General features: G+C 51.4%; 1 protein-coding gene across 2 annotated transcripts in view; it reads left to right on the forward strand.

Annotated features, from left to right (window-relative positions):
* Ago2 (argonaute RISC catalytic component 2) overlaps nucleotides 1-19,004 on the forward strand; it is a 94,344-nt gene that overhangs the window by 44,524 nt on the left and 30,816 nt on the right. For both annotated transcript variants that reach the window (XM_026403026.2, XM_026403025.2), the window contains exons 2-7: nucleotides 373-568; nucleotides 8,084-8,204; nucleotides 13,410-13,591; nucleotides 15,992-16,128; nucleotides 17,050-17,184; nucleotides 17,937-18,024. In XM_026403026.2, the coding sequence (XP_026258811.1) occupies nucleotides 373-568; nucleotides 8,084-8,204; nucleotides 13,410-13,591; nucleotides 15,992-16,128; nucleotides 17,050-17,184; nucleotides 17,937-18,024 (859 nt within the window). The remainder of the gene's footprint in view (nucleotides 1-372; nucleotides 569-8,083; nucleotides 8,205-13,409; nucleotides 13,592-15,991; nucleotides 16,129-17,049; nucleotides 17,185-17,936; nucleotides 18,025-19,004) is intronic.

Genomic DNA, 19,004 nt, shown 5'->3' on the forward strand with positions numbered 1-19,004 from the left:
CCGAGTCTGAGCTGCAGTGAGCCTCCAGGGAAGGGCCTCGTAGAGCAGATCCATTTTGAAGATCTGGGCAGAAAATTTGGAAGAGAATGGCATGGTACCGTGTTCCTTGCCACCACGCCATTAGAAGAGGGAGGCACTGCAGACAGTCCCTGGAGCCTGGCAGTGGGGGTCCCTGGGATGAGGGGAGTCTGCACAGGGACAAGGGCCAGCTGGGTGGTGAGCCTCAGATTTCCTCCAGGAATGTGAGAGCCCAAGAGGAGAAGAGGCTGAGAAGGCACAGGAAGTCCTGAGGGGTGTGAAGGCAGGGCCTGCCCCCACCCTGGGACAAGTCTGCTGTCCTTGATGACAGGGGTTCTTCCCACTGTTTTCCAGTGCTTGTGCCTCCTGGGCCCCCCGCACCACCCATCCAAGGATATGCCTTCAAGCCTCCACCTCGACCTGACTTTGGGACCTCGGGAAGAACAATCAAACTACAGGCCAACTTCTTCGAAATGGACATCCCCAAAATTGACATCTATCACTACGAATTGGATATCAAGCCAGAGAAGTGTCCAAGGAGAGTTAACAGGTATTCCACTCCATCCTTCACTTCTTTCACTGATTTATGGGGCGGGGTCTGTGCAGACAAACTCTGTGTTTTAAACTAACCAACTCTCATTCTCAGCGTGGCCTTCTGACTTTTTTTCTTAAAGTTTCTGTTGTGTGTGTTTTTGAAAAATATTTTATTATTGAGACAGTTGCAGTGAAATACACTGTAAATGTAGAGCTCTGTGAGTCAGTCACAGGTTCTGATTTCTGTCACGATAGATCATTTTTCTCTTCATAGAGACTTGAGTGACAACAATGGGATAGTGTCCTCGGGTCCTAACTTCTTTTTTTTCCAGGATTAGTTTTGGAGATCCACCAACTGTATCATTTTATGTACTGTAACTTATTCTTATTGCTAAGAAATACTTAAAAAAGAAAAACTTCATTGTGTACTCAAAACACCATACTTTTAGACACTTGGGCAGGCTAAGCTTTGGCCAGTATATAGAAAGCGGCTAAGAACATTTGCTCAAGTCTTTTTTTTTTCCGGGGGGGGGGGGGGTTGCACATATGTTTTCATTTCTCTTAGATAAATACCGGGGAGAGGAATGGCCAGGTGCAAAGCAGGTGTAGGTTTCGCTGTCTACGAACCCCCCCACCCCCAGGATTGTCCCCAGTGATTGCAGCACTTTGCTTCCACCAGCAGTGTGCTCCATGCCCTTGTGAGCTCCTAGTGGGGCCAGTCTTCTGGGGGAGTGTGGCTGCTTCTCCTGGTGGTTTCAATTTTCATTTCCTTGATACTGGTGGGCAGAGCACCTTTTCATGTGCTTACATTCATATGTTCATGTATTAAATATTGATCAAATATTGTTTCTAGTAAGGTGTCTGTTGAAGTTTTTTTTCTATTTTTATTGGATTATCTTTTTATTAATTTGTAGATTTTGGTAGATTCTAGATGCAAGTCTCTGAAGGGGAATGGGTTGGTGGTTCGGGTGTGGGTCTGTGTGTGGGCTGCTTCTCTTCTCCTGTAGGCCACAGTCTTGTTCCCTGAGGTTTCATGACAGGCTTGGCTCAGAGAGACCAGGACTCCTGTTCTTCAGAGAACCTGGTCCTTTGCTTTTCCAGATAGAATCTACTAAAAGCCCTTTGGAGTTTTTAAACTCTGGTTGCTTTGACTCTAATAAACACATGATGTGTTCTTTGCTGTTGGGAATAGTATCTTAAAATCTCTTTTTCTAGGAGTGGAAGAGTGACTTTTCTAGGAGTGGAAGAGTGACTTCTAATGAGTCTGGAGTTTGTTTGTAGGGGTGGTGAAAATACTTTAAACCTAGATTGTGGTGATGGTCAAAAACTCAGGATATGCTAAATCATTGAATTATGCGTGTTTCTCCCTGCCCTCCTTCCTCCCTCCCTGCCTCCCTCCCTCCCTTTTACTGGGGATTGAATCCAGGGACATTGTACCACTGAGCCACATACCCAGCAATTTTGATTTTGACACAAGGACTCCCTAAGTTTTTAAGCTTGGTCTTGAACTTGTGATCCTCCTGCCTCAGCCTCCCAAGTTGCTGGGATTACCAGTGTGTGCCACAGCACCTGCCTAATTTTACACTTAATGGTGAATTTTATACTTATCTGAACAGTATCCCAATAGAAATGTTAAAAACATTTTCATTATTTTTTTATTAATAAAGATGGTTTCCTTTCTTCCCAGTTTGTAATGTGTTTTATTTCTCTTGCCTTCAGGTGAGTGGGACACCCGTGGAGTGTCGAGCATGGTGGTAGAGGTGTGGGCATCTGTCTCTTCTGGCCTGAAAGATGTGGTCCTAACTGTCGGGTCTTCCTCCAGACCCTCAGAACCTTGTCAGGCTGAGGGTTTATCAGCCTAGTTTGCTGAAAATTGTTCTCAGTGGTGACTTGGATTCGCGTTTTCTGCATCTGTTGAGATCATCATGCCTGCCTGCCTGTCTTTCTTTCTTTCTTTCTTTTTTTTTTTTTTTTTTTGTATTTGCTGTTAAATTCATACATATTATTTCTGCGTAGTGCTGGATTGAATTTGTTAGTGTTTTGGTGTGAATTTTTGTGTCTCTGTATCTGGAGGGGCATTGGTGTGTGATCTTCTTGTCAGGTTTTGTTCTGTGTTTTTCGGTGCTAGGGATTGAACCCAGGGCCTCAGGCCTGGAAGGCAAGCACTCTTCCACCGTCCCCAGCCCTCTTGTCATGTGCTGATATGAGGGTTATGAGGCATAATTGAGAACACTGTAAGGCATTCCCGTTATACTGACAGAGTTTTCTTTGTAGGGAATTTTTTTTTTGCCATTAAATTGCTTTATCGCATACCTCCTCCTTGACTTGTGGACATTTGGCTTTTTTGTGTTTTTGTTTTGGGTCAGTTTGGGTTTGCCTTCAGGACTCTTTCAGTTCCATCTGTGTTGTTGAGTCATTGGCAGAGAGCTGCTTGGGGTCTTCTCTCAACGTCCTGGGCCTGAAGTGAAAGCCTGTTTCAGTCCTGATAGTCGAGCTCCTGTTTTCATCAGTCAGCCTCATTGAGGGTTGACAATCCGTTCGTCTCTTCCCAGGATCAACTTTTTACTTTGTTGATTTTTTTTTTCTCTTGTTTTTCTGCTCTGATCTTTATTATTTCATTCCTTCTACTCACTCTAGGTTCAGATCATCAATTTTAAATATTTAAGGCAATGAGTTTCCTTCTGAACTTGGTTTTAGCTGTAACCAGTAAATTTTGATATACTACATTTTAATTTTCATTAAATAGTTTTGCATTTTCCTTGTGATTTCTTGAACCTCTGGATTTGTAGAAGTGTGCTGTTACATTTCTAACTATTTGGAGGATTTTTTATTTTTATTTTTTAGTTGGACACGATGTCTTCGTTTTATTTATTTATTTATTCATTCATTCATTTATTCATTTATTTATTTATTTAATGTAGTGCTCAGGATTGAACCCAGGGCCTCACACGTGTGAGGCACGTGCTCAACCACTGAGCTACAGCCCCAGACCTATCTGGGGGATTTGTAAATATATTGTTGACGTTGATTTATGATTTACTTCCTCTGTGGTCAGAGCACTTGAGTCTTTTGGAACTCTGGGGCTGGTGTTGGGGTTAAGCATGGGTTAATCTTCATAGATGCCCCACAGGTCTGTGTTCTGGAGTTACCGAGCCTGCCGTTCTCCGAGGGTGAGTTGGTTGTTGTTGTTGTTGAGTTTTCCAACATGGATTTAACTCTGGCCTCGCATTTTCTGTTTGTACCTTCTGTAGTTTAAAATGCTGTGAGTGATGCACACCTGTCCTTGCTGTGTCTTAATGTTAAAGTGGCCCTTTTGTCATGGGGAAGTATCCCTCCTTGACCCTTCTTACTAAGGAATGATTCCTTTGCCTATCACCTCAGCCGCATGAGCAGCCTTCTCCCTGTTTCAAGGTCCAGTCCCACCCTGTGTGTCAGGCACGTATATGTTTCTCTTTGCATTTCTAGCAGATTCCTTATAGACATTACTTTTTCCAGTCCAAAAAAAAAAAAAAAAAAAAAAGTCTGTGTGATTGCTGAGCATTGACCCACCATCAGACTGTCTCTGTCTCTTCCTTGGAGTGTTGTGTGTGTCAGTTTTATCTCATCATCAGTGGCTGGACTTGATTTCACCATCTTGCCACTTGTTTTCTATTTTGGTATCTTTTTGGGGAATGGGGATGGACGCAGGGGCTTGCACATGTTCAGCAGGTGCTCTGTCAGGGAGTCACACCCCGCCCCGTGTCTGGTTTTATTCTTGCTTCTCTTTTCCCTTTGGGGTTCATTGTTGTTTTCTCAACAGGATCCTCATGGTTTGGGAGGTTGCAAGTCCAGGATCGGGGCACTCACATACATCATGGGCTTGGGGCATGGCCTCCTCCTTGACTTGTGGATCCAACTTTCTCTGTCCTCATTGGCAGAGGACATTCACCCCTGGTGTCTGCCAAGTGTTTTTTGTTTGTTTGTTTATTCTGCTTATTTCCTCTGTTGACTCTGAGCTTTCCCTCCTTTTGCTTTTCATTTTTACTTATTTTGCAGGCTGGGGCGGGACCCAGGGCCTGTCCCACAGCCACATCCCAGCCCTCTGGTTTTCCAAATGGTAACTGCACGTGGTGGTGTGTCTTGGACTTGGTCATCACGGTCTGCTCTGTTTGATGCCGGTAGTATGTGTGAAAACCAAGAAGACGATTCCACCACCACATACGTGGCGTAGGGTAAATGTGAAGTCCAACGTCACAGCTCTCAGCAGCGCCGTGAGAAGACTCTGCCCTCCCCTCTGTGGGGGTGCTATGGGGCGTGCCTGTGACCACTCCTCTTGTTCACCTCTGTATCTAGCAGTGCCACACCCTTGTGACTGAGTGACACTGCAGTAGGGAACCTTGTGAGGCCAGTCCCTTGTCTCAGGGTGCATCACTCAGGCATGTGGCCTTGCTGAGCCCACAGGGAGGCTGCAGGTTGGAGAAGGCAGCACTCAAGTTTCTTAAAACCTTAGAGTCGGGCCGGCTGTGGCCACATGCACAGCCCGACCCACCTCTGCTGCTACTGTGAGCCCAGCTGTCGAAGTGCACATCACTTCAGAACCTTCCGGGGCAGGACATGCAGGAGTGGGGCAGAAATCTAGAAAGACCTCATGTGGTCATCACTGCCAACCTTATACTGTAGCCTGTCCCTTCCTCCCTGCTGCTCTCCAGCTCTGGTTCAGGCCAGGGAAAGAAGCTGGCCGCACAGCAGTGGTGTCTGAAGCCTCCCCTTTGTGCTCCGGGACTGCCCACCGACCACCCGTGAGTGTGGATTGACGTAGACTTCAGAAGGCAGTCGGGTGTGCACAGTCACATAAGAGTGCTGTGTGCCCCAGGGCCTGCTGATTGTCCTTCAGGATCTTCATCTCAAGCTCTCTCTCTCTCTCTCTCACACACACACACACCATGTTGACTCTTAGTATTTCAATGGCCAAAAAAGGAGAGAACACACCACTGGTTAAATGTCAGTCCGTAGGGAGGTAAAATGAATGGCAGTGCCGAGTGAATGTGAGGTGGGTTTCTGGGCCACCATCAACCCATTGAGGTGGAGCCTCTGGGTGCGAAGACCTGGGGACTGCAGGAGTGTCATGGCACGGTGCAGGAAGCCAGTGTTTCAAGACCACGTGGCCTCATTAACTATGGCGAGAAGGACAGGGCTCTGAGACATACATTAGGAAAACAGCAAGCTTCAAACCATGTGTGGATACCATGTATATAAAAAATAATAGTGCGTTTATTTTTATGTGTCTGTGTGTTTGCTCAGGAGGTGTCTTGGCTTTGGCACTGAGAATGCGTGGACTCCAGCCCTGTGTAATGGGGGCCCCGGGAGAGGACTGTTTTGAGGCAGAGTCTTCCTCAGGGATGGCGGCGAGAACAGCAGTGACCCATTCTGCTTATGGAGTGGTGGCTTCCTGTGGGGTCAGGAGCAGGGACCCGGGCGAGCCCTTGCCCAGGCCACGTCATTGTGCGTTCCCTGCCGTGTTCCTCCTGTCCCGGGTGTGAAGTGCAGGTGACAGTGTCTGCCGCCTAGCTTCTTGTGGGCTGAGCCAGTGGTTCTGCTCCAGGTCTTGGAGAGAGTGACGCCTGCAGGCTGGATCCCTGTCCTCGCTGTTGTGGCCCAGGACTTCCCTGTCAGGTACCGGGTGGACAGGGGGCTCCTGGTCCTGGCTTTCTGAGTGAGGCCTGGCCCATCCTGCGACTGTGTTTGGGGAAGGGTCTCTCTGGGGAGCCGGGTGGTGCAGTGCAGCCCCTGGCCTTCCGTGGTCCACCTTGATGTCGAGGAAGATCTGGATCCGGGGACTCTGGGAATAGCGTCCTAACTGTTCCTCCCAGGTTTCCTGGGGACAGGGCAGGGAGTAATGCTTCATGGGTGTGGAGCTTTGGTCCAGAAAGATGAGAAAGTCTGTGGACGAATGGTCTGGCACTTTATCCACCCCCACCCCCACCCCACCCCCCGCACATGGGGGAGGTGGCAGAAGTGGTGAATTGATGTCACCTTTTATTTTACTATGATGTAATTTTATTCATTTAAGTTTTATATTTCAGTTTTCTTTTGATGGTTTGCAAGGGCCTCACACATGCCAGGCAAGTGCAGAGTTCAACCCCAGCCCCTTGCCATCATTTTATAAAGAAAGAAGAGCTGGGATTCCTGGCAGGTTTACAGGGCCTGTTCAGCTGGCCAATTTCTGTTGGACTTTACCTGGAACAGTAGTGGCTTTTCTGTACAGAAACGGAGTGCTGAGGCCTGGGGGTAGCTCGTGGGTCTGGGGGCTGTTATCTTGGCCACACAGGTCTGGATAGCACAGGGCTGTCTGGGGCAGTGGCCTGGCTGTCACGGCTGAGCAGGCTCCTGGCTCACCTAGGACATGCCTGCCCTTGCATGCCTGGTGCCTTGCCCAGTGCTGGGCTCCGACTCCTGCCCCAGACCACCCCATGGGATGAGTTCGGCTCAGGAGAGAGAGTGTTCGTGCAGCGTGGGCTCAAGTCCTTTCTTGAATACTGGGTGCCAGTTGCCCTGGTACAGTTTATTGAGAAGTGCCCTGTTCTCTGTTTTGCTGCTTCTAGATAAGCACGTTGGCTCTTAGCATGGCAGGTTTCTTTGGTATGGTTTGGTCCTGAACTGCCTCATCTGCCTGGAGAGGTGAGGGCCAAGGCTTGGTGTCAGGACTTCCTTAGACAGCATGGATAAGCAGCAGGTAGCTAATGAGGTGAAACATGCCCCAGAAGCCCCTGAGATGCCAGGAATATGTGCCAAGCAAAGGCCTCCAGAAGCGGAAGCCGGGAAGGTGAGGGGCTGCTGTTCTAAGCCTCCAAGCCGCGGGCAGCCAAGTCCTGGCCATTTGCGGTGTTCTGCACATGTGTGCTGGGTGCAGAGGGCACACATAGAGCCCTCCGGTCCTCTGCACGCCGAGCAGCAGAACAACATGGGTGTGTTCATCAGGTTTGTGCTGAGGTGACGCCAGAGGAGCACAGAATGCTGAGACCTCACATGCTGCCTACGCAGGTGGGCTGGGTCTTGGCAGGGCCAGCTGGGCCATGCCGCTCTGGGTGGGCTTTGAGTCAACTTCAAGGTCTTCATTCTTGGTAATGACATGGGACGCATTGGTCTGGTGATCCCAAGAGCACCAAAGGCCAAGCCAGTCACATGAGACCCACGACTGTGTATCCCCTGTACGCTGCGGGGGCCCTGCACAGTCATGGCAGAGACACCGTGTCTGATCTATAACTTTGGGATGAGAACCCCATCAGTGCCACTCTTTAGGGTGCCCGAGAGTTCTGGAGGTTCCAGAGGTACCTGCTGTCTGCTGTGGGTACGTGTACTTGCACCACCAGATTGAACAGGCATCAGCCCACTGCAGGTTCTAGGTGGTGGTTACAGAAGAGAGTGAAAACTCACGTTCCTAAACGAAGCTTGGATCTTAGGAGGCTTGTTGAAAGTCCGTGTCGGAAGGGCGCTGTCCGGCTGAGCTCCTTCCTTGATGTTTACTGTCGTTGACTTGAACTCTCTGTTTCAGGGAAATAGTGGAACATATGGTCCAGCACTTTAAAACACAGATCTTTGGGGATCGGAAGCCAGTGTTTGATGGAAGGAAGAATCTTTACACAGCTATGCCCCTTCCAATTGGGAGGGATAAGGTAAGGCCATTAATTGGGTAAAGTGCATTGGAATGCAGTGCAGATGGTTTGAAGTTGATTCTTCTTATCACATACTGCATCATTTTACCAGGAGAAAAGGCGGCCAATTGCCTGTGTGCTTCATCCTGAGCCCCATGAAAACCACCTTGCATGTGGTACAGTTCACAGTGATCATGGGTTAGATACAGAGCACACCACTCCACACAGTACATGTGCACCGCAAATGCAGGCCCTAGACAGCACCAAGCGAGGCCCTTGGATGAGTGTGTCTATGGCTGGGGTGTAGCGTGGCATGAGTGTGCCAGGCCTTCGTGGGCCTTGGGCTTATCCCCATCATCTCCACGAAAGAAGTGTGCTCACACGGGGTAGTGTATGTTACTGGCAGTAAAACAAAGTGCACGTTCTGCTGTAGCCAGTGATCGAGGGGACTCAGAAGAGGGTATCTGTCAAGTCACACAGGTAGTGACATTAAAATGCCTCCTTTTCTCATGATCTTTATCCTTACTGTGGCTTTGTTTAAAAAGTAATAAAATCTCTCCCTGGAAGCTGTCATTTCTTGGCATCAGCTTTTAACAAATGTGCTGCTGCTCTAGGATGATAGAGGGTGTTTGTAAGTTCAGAAGGAGCAGAGACCAGCTAAGGAATAACCCTTACACATACTGTAACAAACACTAGAAAAAGGAGCCACTTACCAGCTGTGGGAATGTGCCAGCTGATCCCTTCTGGGAAGGACATACAGGACCAGCCCCTTCAGCCCCGAGTCCCTGAGGAAGAAAAGACTTGCCATCTCAAACTGCGGTTCCTCTGCAGAGGTGGAGATGTTTTGTGCTTTTGCATCTTAATAATGATCTTAGAGCAGGTGAGCTCTGTAGCTGCTCCAGCTTGTCTGCCTCTGCTGCAGGCCCTCTGCGCACAGCGCTGTGTGCTGACAGGCGGGCTGTGCATTAGGAGGCTGGAGGCCAGGTGCCATCCACGCCCGGCTCTGTTCAGTGTGCTCTGGTCTCATGGTGATTCCCGGGGTCACCAGTGGTGTGTGGGTTGTTGTTGCCAGCTCAGGGTGGTGGAAGGCCTGTCCCAGGTTGGAGGGCATCCAGGACTGGATGCAAACAGGCTGAGTGTGATCTCCTTTGCAGATCAACATGCTGTGATGTGAGTTATTGATCTTAAAGAGTTTTATGTTTAATTTACATTTATTTTGGTTTAAGTTTATGTAAGAAAGAAAAGCATAAGGAGATGATTCACAGTTTTGTTTGTACGTATTTAAAATTAGACACCAGGAGGACATGAGGAGAGCTTTCCTTAAGAAGGTGTGGGGGAGTCTCTGTTGCTCAAATTCGAAACGAGTCATTGTGAAAGTCAATCCCAAAGTAGATTTGCCCCTCTTGGTGCTGGGACCCTGGCACAGCCTCCACTGGCAAGACTCAGTGTCCCCTCAACAGCACTAGAGGTCAAATCGTGCTGGAAGGCACACCCAGGAAGGATGGGTCCGCCTGAGATTCTAGTGGCTCTGGGGCTCTGCGTTTCCAGCTAGTCCCCAATGCTGCACTGACCCCTGCATCTCATTCTGCATAGCGGGTGTGTGAAGCACTTCATCCCCTGCCAGCACGTGGTAGCACTTGACAGGTACTTGGTTGCTGTTACTGCTCTGTCATCCTGGCCCAGGTCCAGAGCATCATTTGGGGTGTCCAGTGCCTGCAGTGGCCTTCATGCACCCAGCTGACACCTCCGGGGCTCATGACCTCCCAGAGACCTGGGTGCAGCCTGCTCCAGTGGGCATGGTCTCCCCTTCTTGCCACACCCCTCCCACTTGTTGGCACGGTTCTGCCACACACCTGTGGGACAGTGAGGTGAAGCCTTTTTGTCAGAGCTAAGAGCCGTCCCCTTTCCTGTACCCGTGCTGCTATGTGGCATGGAGCAGAGTCATCTTTGGGGCTTTTCTTTGTTTTTGCTTTTCATCACCTGTAGTAAGGGAAGAATCTCCTGCTGTCCCTCTAACCCCTGTCTGCCCAGAGGCTCAGTGGGGACTTTAGTAGCGCTTGCCTGGGCTCTGCGTGATGTCCAAGCACAACACCTGTTTGAGGTGGCTTCCCTCCAGACCCTTCCTTAATCCCTCCCACTTGTGTATTTACCTGCCTGCTTTTCCTCCCTGTGGAAAGAAGCCAAGAGACTCCTCACCACCCAGGCCTGCACCCTCACCTTCAAAGTAAGAGACAGACTCGGAAAGTTGTAAGCATCATGCAGGGGTCCCGTGTACCTTGCAGATGCACTGGCTGAGACTCGTTTTCATCCCTCGTATCTGAAGGGACGGTGATCTGCTTTTCAAGATGATTGGTGGCTGTGCAATCATAGAAGCCCTTTAGACAGTAGCTCCTTGGTCACATTTCAGTAGGATGTTACCTACAGATGCATCTCCGTCCCAGCCTGGCTGGTGCAGTGGGTGTGACACCCTTCCTGGGTCCAGGAGGGTCCTGGCCATGCCAACCCACCTGCTAGAGCTGCCTCTCCTTCTCTCCAGGGTACCTCCAGGCCTCAGTGGCCTGACAGCTGAGCTCTGTGCCAGAATGCCTGGGAACACAGCTGCTACACTGAGCTCGCTGTCCCCAGGCTCACACATGTGTTGTTTTGTGTTCTTCAAAGTGTCATTTTCCTTCCGTTGCTTCTTAGTTGTGTAGTGGCACTGAAGCAGCTCTGATGACCTCTGAGCAGGGTCCGTGGTTCAGTGTTAGGTCTGCTGGGGAGGTTGCTTACCTGGGCCGCAGGTTGGTGCTGCGTGCTGACGTTTTGGTTGTCCATGTTCAGAAGTCGCAGTCATGGTGTCCCTGCAGCATAGACAGCCTCCTGCAGCCCTGTGCTTACTCCTCACGTGCAGAAGGGCCTAACGGAGCCACCTGCCATGATCAGGCCTTAGGGTCACAGGACCGTGCTTCAGTTGGGGCTCTTGGAATGCTGTGTTAATGGGGCCCAGATATTGCTGTGCCATGGGCACAGCCAGTAGCCCAGACACAAATGAGGCCTGCTCTCCAGAAGCTGCCAGGCCACTCTGCCTAAGAGGGGATGAACTGGCCAGCCTCTACCCTAAATGACTGCACGCCTGTCCAGAGGGTGTTGCCAAGCCCAGGGTGGGCATTGCAGCTCTTTTTGTGTGGCCAAGAGGAGATTGGGCTGGAACATGGTAAGAATGTAAGTATAGCTAGTTGCAGTGGCTCACGCCAGTAATACCAGTGACACGAGACTGAGGCAAGGGGATTGCAAATTCAAGGTCATCCTCAGCAGCCTAACAAGACTCTGTTTTCAAATAAAAATAAAAAGGGCTGGGGTGTAGCTCAGTGGTAGAGCACCTAGGGGTGCTCTATACCCTATACTTTGAAAGTATAGGGTCCTCAGTTTTGATTCTAGAGGCATTTTTAAGAATGACATTAATAAGCATCTGATAGGTACCACTTCTTTGCATAGTCTTCACATCCGTGGGGATGTGTCTGGTAGAGGTGAGCAGGTTCAAAGTCCCCACTGTGGAGGTGGGCGTGCCACTGAGAGACCTGCATGCTGGTTTCCATTCCCACGGGCACTCTGCTCCAGTCACCTCTGTGGTGGAGCCTCATGCAGGTCTCTGCCAGTCCTGCATGGCAGCCTGGTCCCATCACAGCTCCACAAGGTAGGGACAACCCTTCTGCTTCCTGCCCCTGTGGTCCCAGAAGCTCACTCAGCCGCTCTGGATCTCAAGGCCGTGGCTGTAACGGGAGAAGACGCCTACTACATTATCAGTGCTGCATCAGATGACTGACTGCAGCTTTTACCAAAAGTAGAAATAAACCCACGTACCCACCATCCACACTTAGCCCCCAGTGCCCTCTCACGTACCCTCCCTGTCCCGGTGACTCGGGCTGGTCCACCCTGACTTCTAGTGAACGTGCCCCTCTCATTGTTTTGCTTAGTCTGGTTTTGAAGTCTGCAGGGAATCAGGTGCAGTGCCCTTGGTGGTTCTTCCTTTCCCCAGAGTTAGAGTTTGAAGACCACCAGCCTTCAAACTTTCACAGCCCCCTTCCCCAGCAGATGGACTTCGGGCAATTTCCAGTTTGGAGTCTCAGGTGCAGCAGAGCTCCAGGTGTGGCCAGGTGTGAGGGCACAGCTGGAGGCCAAGGCCCGAATATAAAGCATGTGCAGAGCAGCAGTGGGTTTTGATCTTTGCCCTTGGGAGGCTCAAGCAAGGAATGGCAGGTGGGACAGGAGGGAAGGCTGTGTAGAGGAGGCTGATGAGCAGCTGGGAGCAGAGTGTGTTTGGCCTGTGAGTGAGCGAATGCCCAGGACAATTGGATCACACTTGACCAGGACTCCGAGGCTGAATAGGATATGCAGGGTACCTGAGTTGGGAAGGGTGCTACAAGCACATGGGGCAGAGGCAGCAGGTGCAAGCATGAAGTGGGCCTGGGGCTGGGTCCATGCATCTGAGTCACATGCCTGAGGGTGCCTGAGGTCCTCGTAGCCCAGGCATCACGTGCTGAGTGGAAAGGCCTCAGTGCAAACCAGCCTGGTTCCAATTCCATCCCTGCCCGTGCATGTTGCTGTGGCCCTGGGCTGTTTGTAAAGTCTGAGTGTGTTTAAAAGAAGGTGAGCCTTGTCTCCCTTGCTGGGATTTCTGGCATTTGAGGATAAAATGTAGGTAGTCCATAAATGTCAGTGATGACTGCAGAGGTGTTGGGAAGTGTCATCAGCAGCGTGAAGCTACTGTAGCCCGCCTCTACCCTAAGTGACTCCCTGGGGGCTTTGTGTGTACCACAGTCAGGACATGCTGATGGCCTGGTGGCACTCAAGCCGCAGGTTTTAAGTGGTGGGGCCAAGCGAGCAGGTGATGTCAGGCCTGTCCTCTTGTGTAGCAAGGCAGGTGCGTGAAGGGTGATCTAGAGGCCCTCCCTGAGGGAAGAGTGGCTTTTTTTGCTAAGCACCAACCCAAGTGCGAGTCTTGGACCGTTGTTCTTTATGTGGGCCACTTGCCACAAACAGCTGTATAGACAGGCTTTCACTAAAAGGCAGCTCAGCTAGAAATTCAGTTTCTTGATCACATTTGACATGCTCAGTAGCCATGTGTGGCCAGAGGATGGGTAAATAGCTTCAGGGAGTGTCTGGGCCTGGTAGTCTGTGCCTGCCCACCGCCAGCGATCCTGGAGTGGCTTTTTAGGAGGGAATGACTGTGCTTCTGACCTTCTGCAGGTGGAGCTGGAGGTCACACTGCCAGGAGAAGGCAAAGATCGGATCTTCAAGGTGTCCATCAAGTGGGTGTCCTGTGTGAGCCTGCAGGCCTTGCATGACGCACTTTCAGGGCGTCTGCCCAGTGTCCCTTTTGAGACGATCCAGGCCCTGGATGTGGTCATGAGGCATCTGCCATCCATGAGGTAAGGGTGCCCGGGGAACCAGGGCTGAAGGCGTCGGTTTCTCACCCCAGGGGTGCTGGGAAGTGTACAGGGTGCTCGCAGAGTTGGCGGGTGTTCTGTGTGAAGGCAGTAGACAGTGCTGGCGTGGAAAGCATCCCATGCTACGATGAATCACCTGCATTCTCGGCCAAGCACAACAAGGTCACCTCAAGGTCACCTCCCTATCTCTGTACCCCACATGCGTGGATTTCCACAGGCCCCCCTGGAGGATCCTGTGGTGCTCCTGTGCTTGTCTCCCCTGGAGTCACAGTATGTTACTGAGCAGCAGGTCTACCCCACAGAAACCTTCTCCACAGCTTTTCATGACTGTGGACAGCAGAATAGAGGCCTCAGACTTTTTTGGGGGGGGGGGTGTCTGGGGATTGAACCTAGGTACTCTACCATTGAGCCACATCCCCAGGCCTTTTACTTATTGAGATAGGACCTCACTAAGTTCCCTTGGCTGGCCTTGAACTTGTAATCCTCCAGGCATAGCCTCCCGAGGAGGGATTACAGACATCAGCCACCATACCCAGCTCCAGCCCCCAGACTTCTTGTTTCATTCTGTGGGATTAGCTTTTTACCACAAGTTGCTGGGAATAAGGGCAGGTGAACATTTTAATGAGTCCTCATTTGCCCAGTTGCTGGGCAGAGGGTTGTGCTAACTTCTGTGGGACCAGCTTAGAGGAGTGAGGCCATCTCACCACATCCAGACCTGGGTCTTCACACCTCCCCCCGCCCCGCCACACACACACACACACACACATTTGGCACATAGTGGGACCTCAGGAGCTATGTGAATGGCTCTGTGAAAAGCAAAAACTGGAGGTTGGGTTGTGGCTCAGCCGTAGAGCGCTTGCCTGGTGCATGTGGGGCCCTGGGTTTGATCCTCAGCACGACGTAAAAATAAATGTGTCCAACTACATATATACTATATATATATTTAAAAAAAAAAGAAAAGCAGAAACCTCAGACTGAAACAGCTCCACTCCAAGTGCCCCCAGGGCTGAGCACACTCTAAACTGAGGAGAGAGTGAAAGGCTCCCTTCCGTCCATGGAGAGGCCTGTGGAGGTGACCATACCCAGGACCAGCTGACACTGCTGGGGCCTTGGCATGTAATCTGCCACTGTCTGGACTGATAACGCTTCTCTCAGTACGGTTCTTGGCGCTGTGGATGGGGGAGAGGCAGTGTGTGTGTGTAGAAGGAAACATCCAGAAGGGTAGTTGTTGAAATGTTGTCTATATCTTTCATTGAGTGGCAGGAATGACTGTAGTGATCTTGTTTCTGAATTCTTTTGGGTGATTTACATTAATTTTATAGCAGGAAGAAATGGTTATTTTCATTTTGGAAAAACAATAGGAATAGTGGCAGATTTAACACATCTTAGGTGGAAAATGAAAAGGACCACGTGATCTTTAAGACTGTGACTCACGTGCATCTCTGCTAGACCGCGCATCCTCCTTCAGGTCATGCGCGGTGGCACACCTCAGGCAGCCCCTAGGCAAGGTTGCTCTGGAGAATGTATCCAGGTGGCAGCTTGGGCCAGCACTCCAGACAGTTGTAACCCCAGGCATGTGGATCTTCCTGTGCTGACCTTACTGTCCCCTGTGCATAAGCTTCAGCCCTGCCCCTGGGTGCCTGGTGCCTGGGAAGCACTCAGTAAACAGCTGAGCAAAATGGGAAATAAATGCTGGGTTGTGCATCTCTGTGGCATCCTCAGCAACCACACAGTTCAAAGCAACCTCTCCCCAAGGCCTGGGGCTGGCCAGTCCAGCTGCCTCAGCCTGGTAGTTGTTGGCACTTGGAAAATGCTCACATCCGTCTGTCTGCCCCATGTACTTGATACAGCCCTGTTCTAGAGTTGACATGCATAGCTGCTACTCTTAAGATGAGCAGTAAGTGTGATGACCTTGGGGTGGGCGGGGAAATTACCAGGCAACGCCGGGACTCTGAATGTACCTGGAGGCTCTGAGCCACAGCCAGAACCTTCCCAAGTTGCCTCTGTCTTTGTAGACTCACAAAAGAGCACCCTCTAGTTCCAGCCATGCGCCCGTGAGCTGTGGCCCCCAGGGTCTCGGGCCATCTGGCACCAGCACTGAGGAGAATGGTCCCCTGGGTCTCCATGCTGTGTAATAGGTTAAACATCTCATGCTGTCCCTACTGCAAGGCCACGAGTCCCCAGGGCTGTTGCCCGCACAGTGTCCCTCAGTCGGCTGTGAACACAGCCTGGAGTACAGTATGGTAAAAGCAACCTTACAGAAGAGTAAGACAGAATGATCCGAGTGTGCCTGCCTGCTGGCTGACGTGGAGGGAGGGCGGGTGCGGTCGGCCTGCCCCTGCCGGGCTGTGCTCTCATCAGGCGAGGCCTCTGTGCTTGCAGGTACACCCCCGTGGGCCGCTCTTTTTTCACTGCCTCTGAGGGCTGCTCCAATCCTCTTGGTGGGGGCCGAGAAGTGTGGTTTGGCTTCCATCAATCCGTCCGACCTTCTCTTTGGAAAATGATGCTGAATATAGATGGTAAGCAAAGCCCTGGGCCCTAACTGTGGGTGGGTTGGGGAACATGTGGAGGAGCCAAGACCTGGGGGAGGACTCTTGTGGCCAGCTCCAAAAATGGCTTATGGCAAAGCACTGGTGTATCTTGACACCTGGCTTGTGTCGCCTGTGTGGTATGTAGGTCAGGAGTGGTTCTCAGAGGCATCATAGCCCTGGGAGGCTGAGGTGGCCCGAGGAGCTGCCTCTGCCATGGCCCTTGGTGTTACTGAGGTCACCAGGCGTAGGGTTGGCACTGCACGCCTGACTTCTCACCCTCGTGTCTCAGGCTCGCAAGTTGCTGCAAGGTTCGAGTACAGTGGGGGCCAGCTGTGTCTGGCCACCCTTAGCAGGTCTTTCCCAAGTCATAGCCACAGTTTTCCCAAGTTGCCCCTGTCTTTGTAGACTCACAAAAGAGCACCGTCTGTGCACCAGCCATGCGTGGGCGTGGCTGTGCCTTCCTGAGGATGGTTGCTCCTCAGTGTTGGGCCTCCATTTGTTCTCTGCTAACAAGACAAGAGTGAAGTTCAGAAAAAAGAATTCTCGTGTGAGAGTTAGCTACTATGGAAAGCTCTAGAAAGGCCTCAAGATGCTATCTTGCTCAGATACACATTTATTAAAGGATGATTATATAAAGGGACTAATACTTCTAGAAGTGTCTGCTTCAGAGGTATCTAGAAAACCCCAGCTGTCATGATTGTCAGGCTTTATTTTTTAAGAACTAGTTTTATTGTCACTGACTTCTTCACCGAGGCTCAGCCAACCCCTCGATGTTGAATCCCTGGGTCTTGGTCCCGCCCCCTCTCCGGTGGGAACCCTGGGTGGCAGGCTGGCCTGCAGAAGCCTCTGGTTGCCAGGACCCACCTGCAGGGGCACAGACAAGCCTCAGCTCTCCTTTCCTGCCCACAGTGTCGGCAACAGCGTTTTACAAGGCACAGCCAGTAATTGAGTTCGTTTGTGAAGTTTTGGATTTTAAAAGTATTGAAGAACAACAAAAACCTCTGACAGATTCCCAAAGGGTAAAGTTTACCAAAGAAATTAAAGGTAATGAGCAACCCACCCCCACCTCCAGGGTACAGGGCTGGGCAGCCCTTCCTGGCCCGCTGGCCTCTGAGTTCTGATTTCTTTGCATGTGGAGGGAGGTGGAAGTGGCAGGAGAAGGTAGCCGTCAGCTCTCCTGGTGGAGATGGTCGGAATCCATTCCACAGAGCCAGAATGGTCATTTTCTAGATAAATGCAGCTGTCTTTGTGGGATGGGGTGGGGAGGGACAGCTGATGGGTCAGTGCTGTCTGAGTCGCAGATGGAGGACTAGAAACTCCCTCAGAGTGCCAGCATGGCCGCACCTGGGCTGTCCTCTCCAGACCGCAGGATGCCTTCTGGCCCTCACGTTGACGGTGCCTTCTCAGCCTGGCATCCGCTCTAGGAGGTGTGGGTCCAGGATTCTGGGATTTTCTTGGGGACCCCTGCCCATCAGTGGCAGAGCTGGCTGCACCTGCCATCAAAGGGCCGTCAGCATTGCTGATGTCACATGGTGGCCCCATGGGGGGCAGAGGAGCCTGCACCCCCTGCACAATCCACGTGCTCCCCAGGGACGGAGATGCTGTGTCCTGCAGCGTCAAGTTTCCCTGCAGGGAAGTGGACTCCACCTCTGTGGTAGCCTGTGTTCCCCTCCTCGGGGAATCCTGCAGCAGATTGGGAACCCCCGTGTCTGGGTCTGTGGACACAGTTCCTGTGAAAACCGACTCCGAAGGGGAGTTCAGCCTGCACGCTCACACTGTCTGTGCTGGTCCCCCAGGTCTAAAGGTGGAGATAACGCACTGTGGGCAGATGAAGAGGAAGTACCGCGTCTGCAACGTGACCAGGCGGCCTGCCAGCCACCAAACGTAAGATGGCTACCCCTTCAAATTCTGGGGCCTTGGTCCTCCTAGGGGGATCATTTGTTTTGCTCTTGCATGACAGTACCCTACTTCATATGGCTGTTTAGATCCCAGAGTTCACCTGATAAAATAAACTCACATAGTAGAATTCCACCTGTGAAGGGTAGTGGCGGACAGGGCTCCTTGTCATTCCTTCCTGCTGTCACAGGAGAAGAAGTGGGGCTGGGAATAGTGGGCGGCTGTGGACATGGTCCTGACCCTCGGGGCCACCAGGCCTAGACTGCCCCATCTGGCTGCCTGGCGTGTGTCTTCTGCTGTCTCCTCACGTGGACCACTTGCTTCAGTGTCCACGCCTGTGGTGTCCATGGCCTGACTGGGAATGCAGAGCTGTGCCCACCAAATAGGTGGTGTTTTTGCTTTTGTTTTTAGTTGTAGATGGACACAGTACCTTTATTTATTTGTTTGTTTTTATGTGGTGTTGAGGATCAAACTCAGTGCCTCACGTGTGCTAAGCAAGCACTCCACCACTGAGCTACACTCCCAGCCCTGAGTATGTGTTTGTGTGTCAGTGGGGTGAGGGGTTTGGACCCTGTGCCTACCTGGGGTCTACTGAGCCCAGTGAGGCCTTGTCTTGTCGTCTTGTATGGTAACCCCTAGCCTGTGGCATAGCACTGGGGGTACTGACATGGAGCAGTAGGGGGAGCTCAGCCGGGTTTGGGCCTAATGCCGTCTCTGTCTGGGCAGAGGCTACAGATTGCCTGGGCATGGTAGATGGAGCAGAGGAGTCAGCACAGAAAGGCTGTGCCGTGTGACCTTGTCCCCTGGTGGGGCTGCCCTCCCCGATGTGGGGAACATCGGCTGGCTCTCCCGTCCTGGTCCCCTGCATCTCCTCCTGCCTCAGCCACACATAGGGCAGAGCACACATGAACAGTGGGGCTTGCTGGGGCCTGAACACAGGAGTGACTCTGGGAGTCACCGTGGTCTTT

The sequence above is a fragment of the Urocitellus parryii genome, chromosome 7 (assembly GCF_045843805.1).
Source record: "Urocitellus parryii isolate mUroPar1 chromosome 7, mUroPar1.hap1, whole genome shotgun sequence".
Classification (NCBI taxonomy): Eukaryota; Metazoa; Chordata; class Mammalia; order Rodentia; family Sciuridae; genus Urocitellus; species Urocitellus parryii.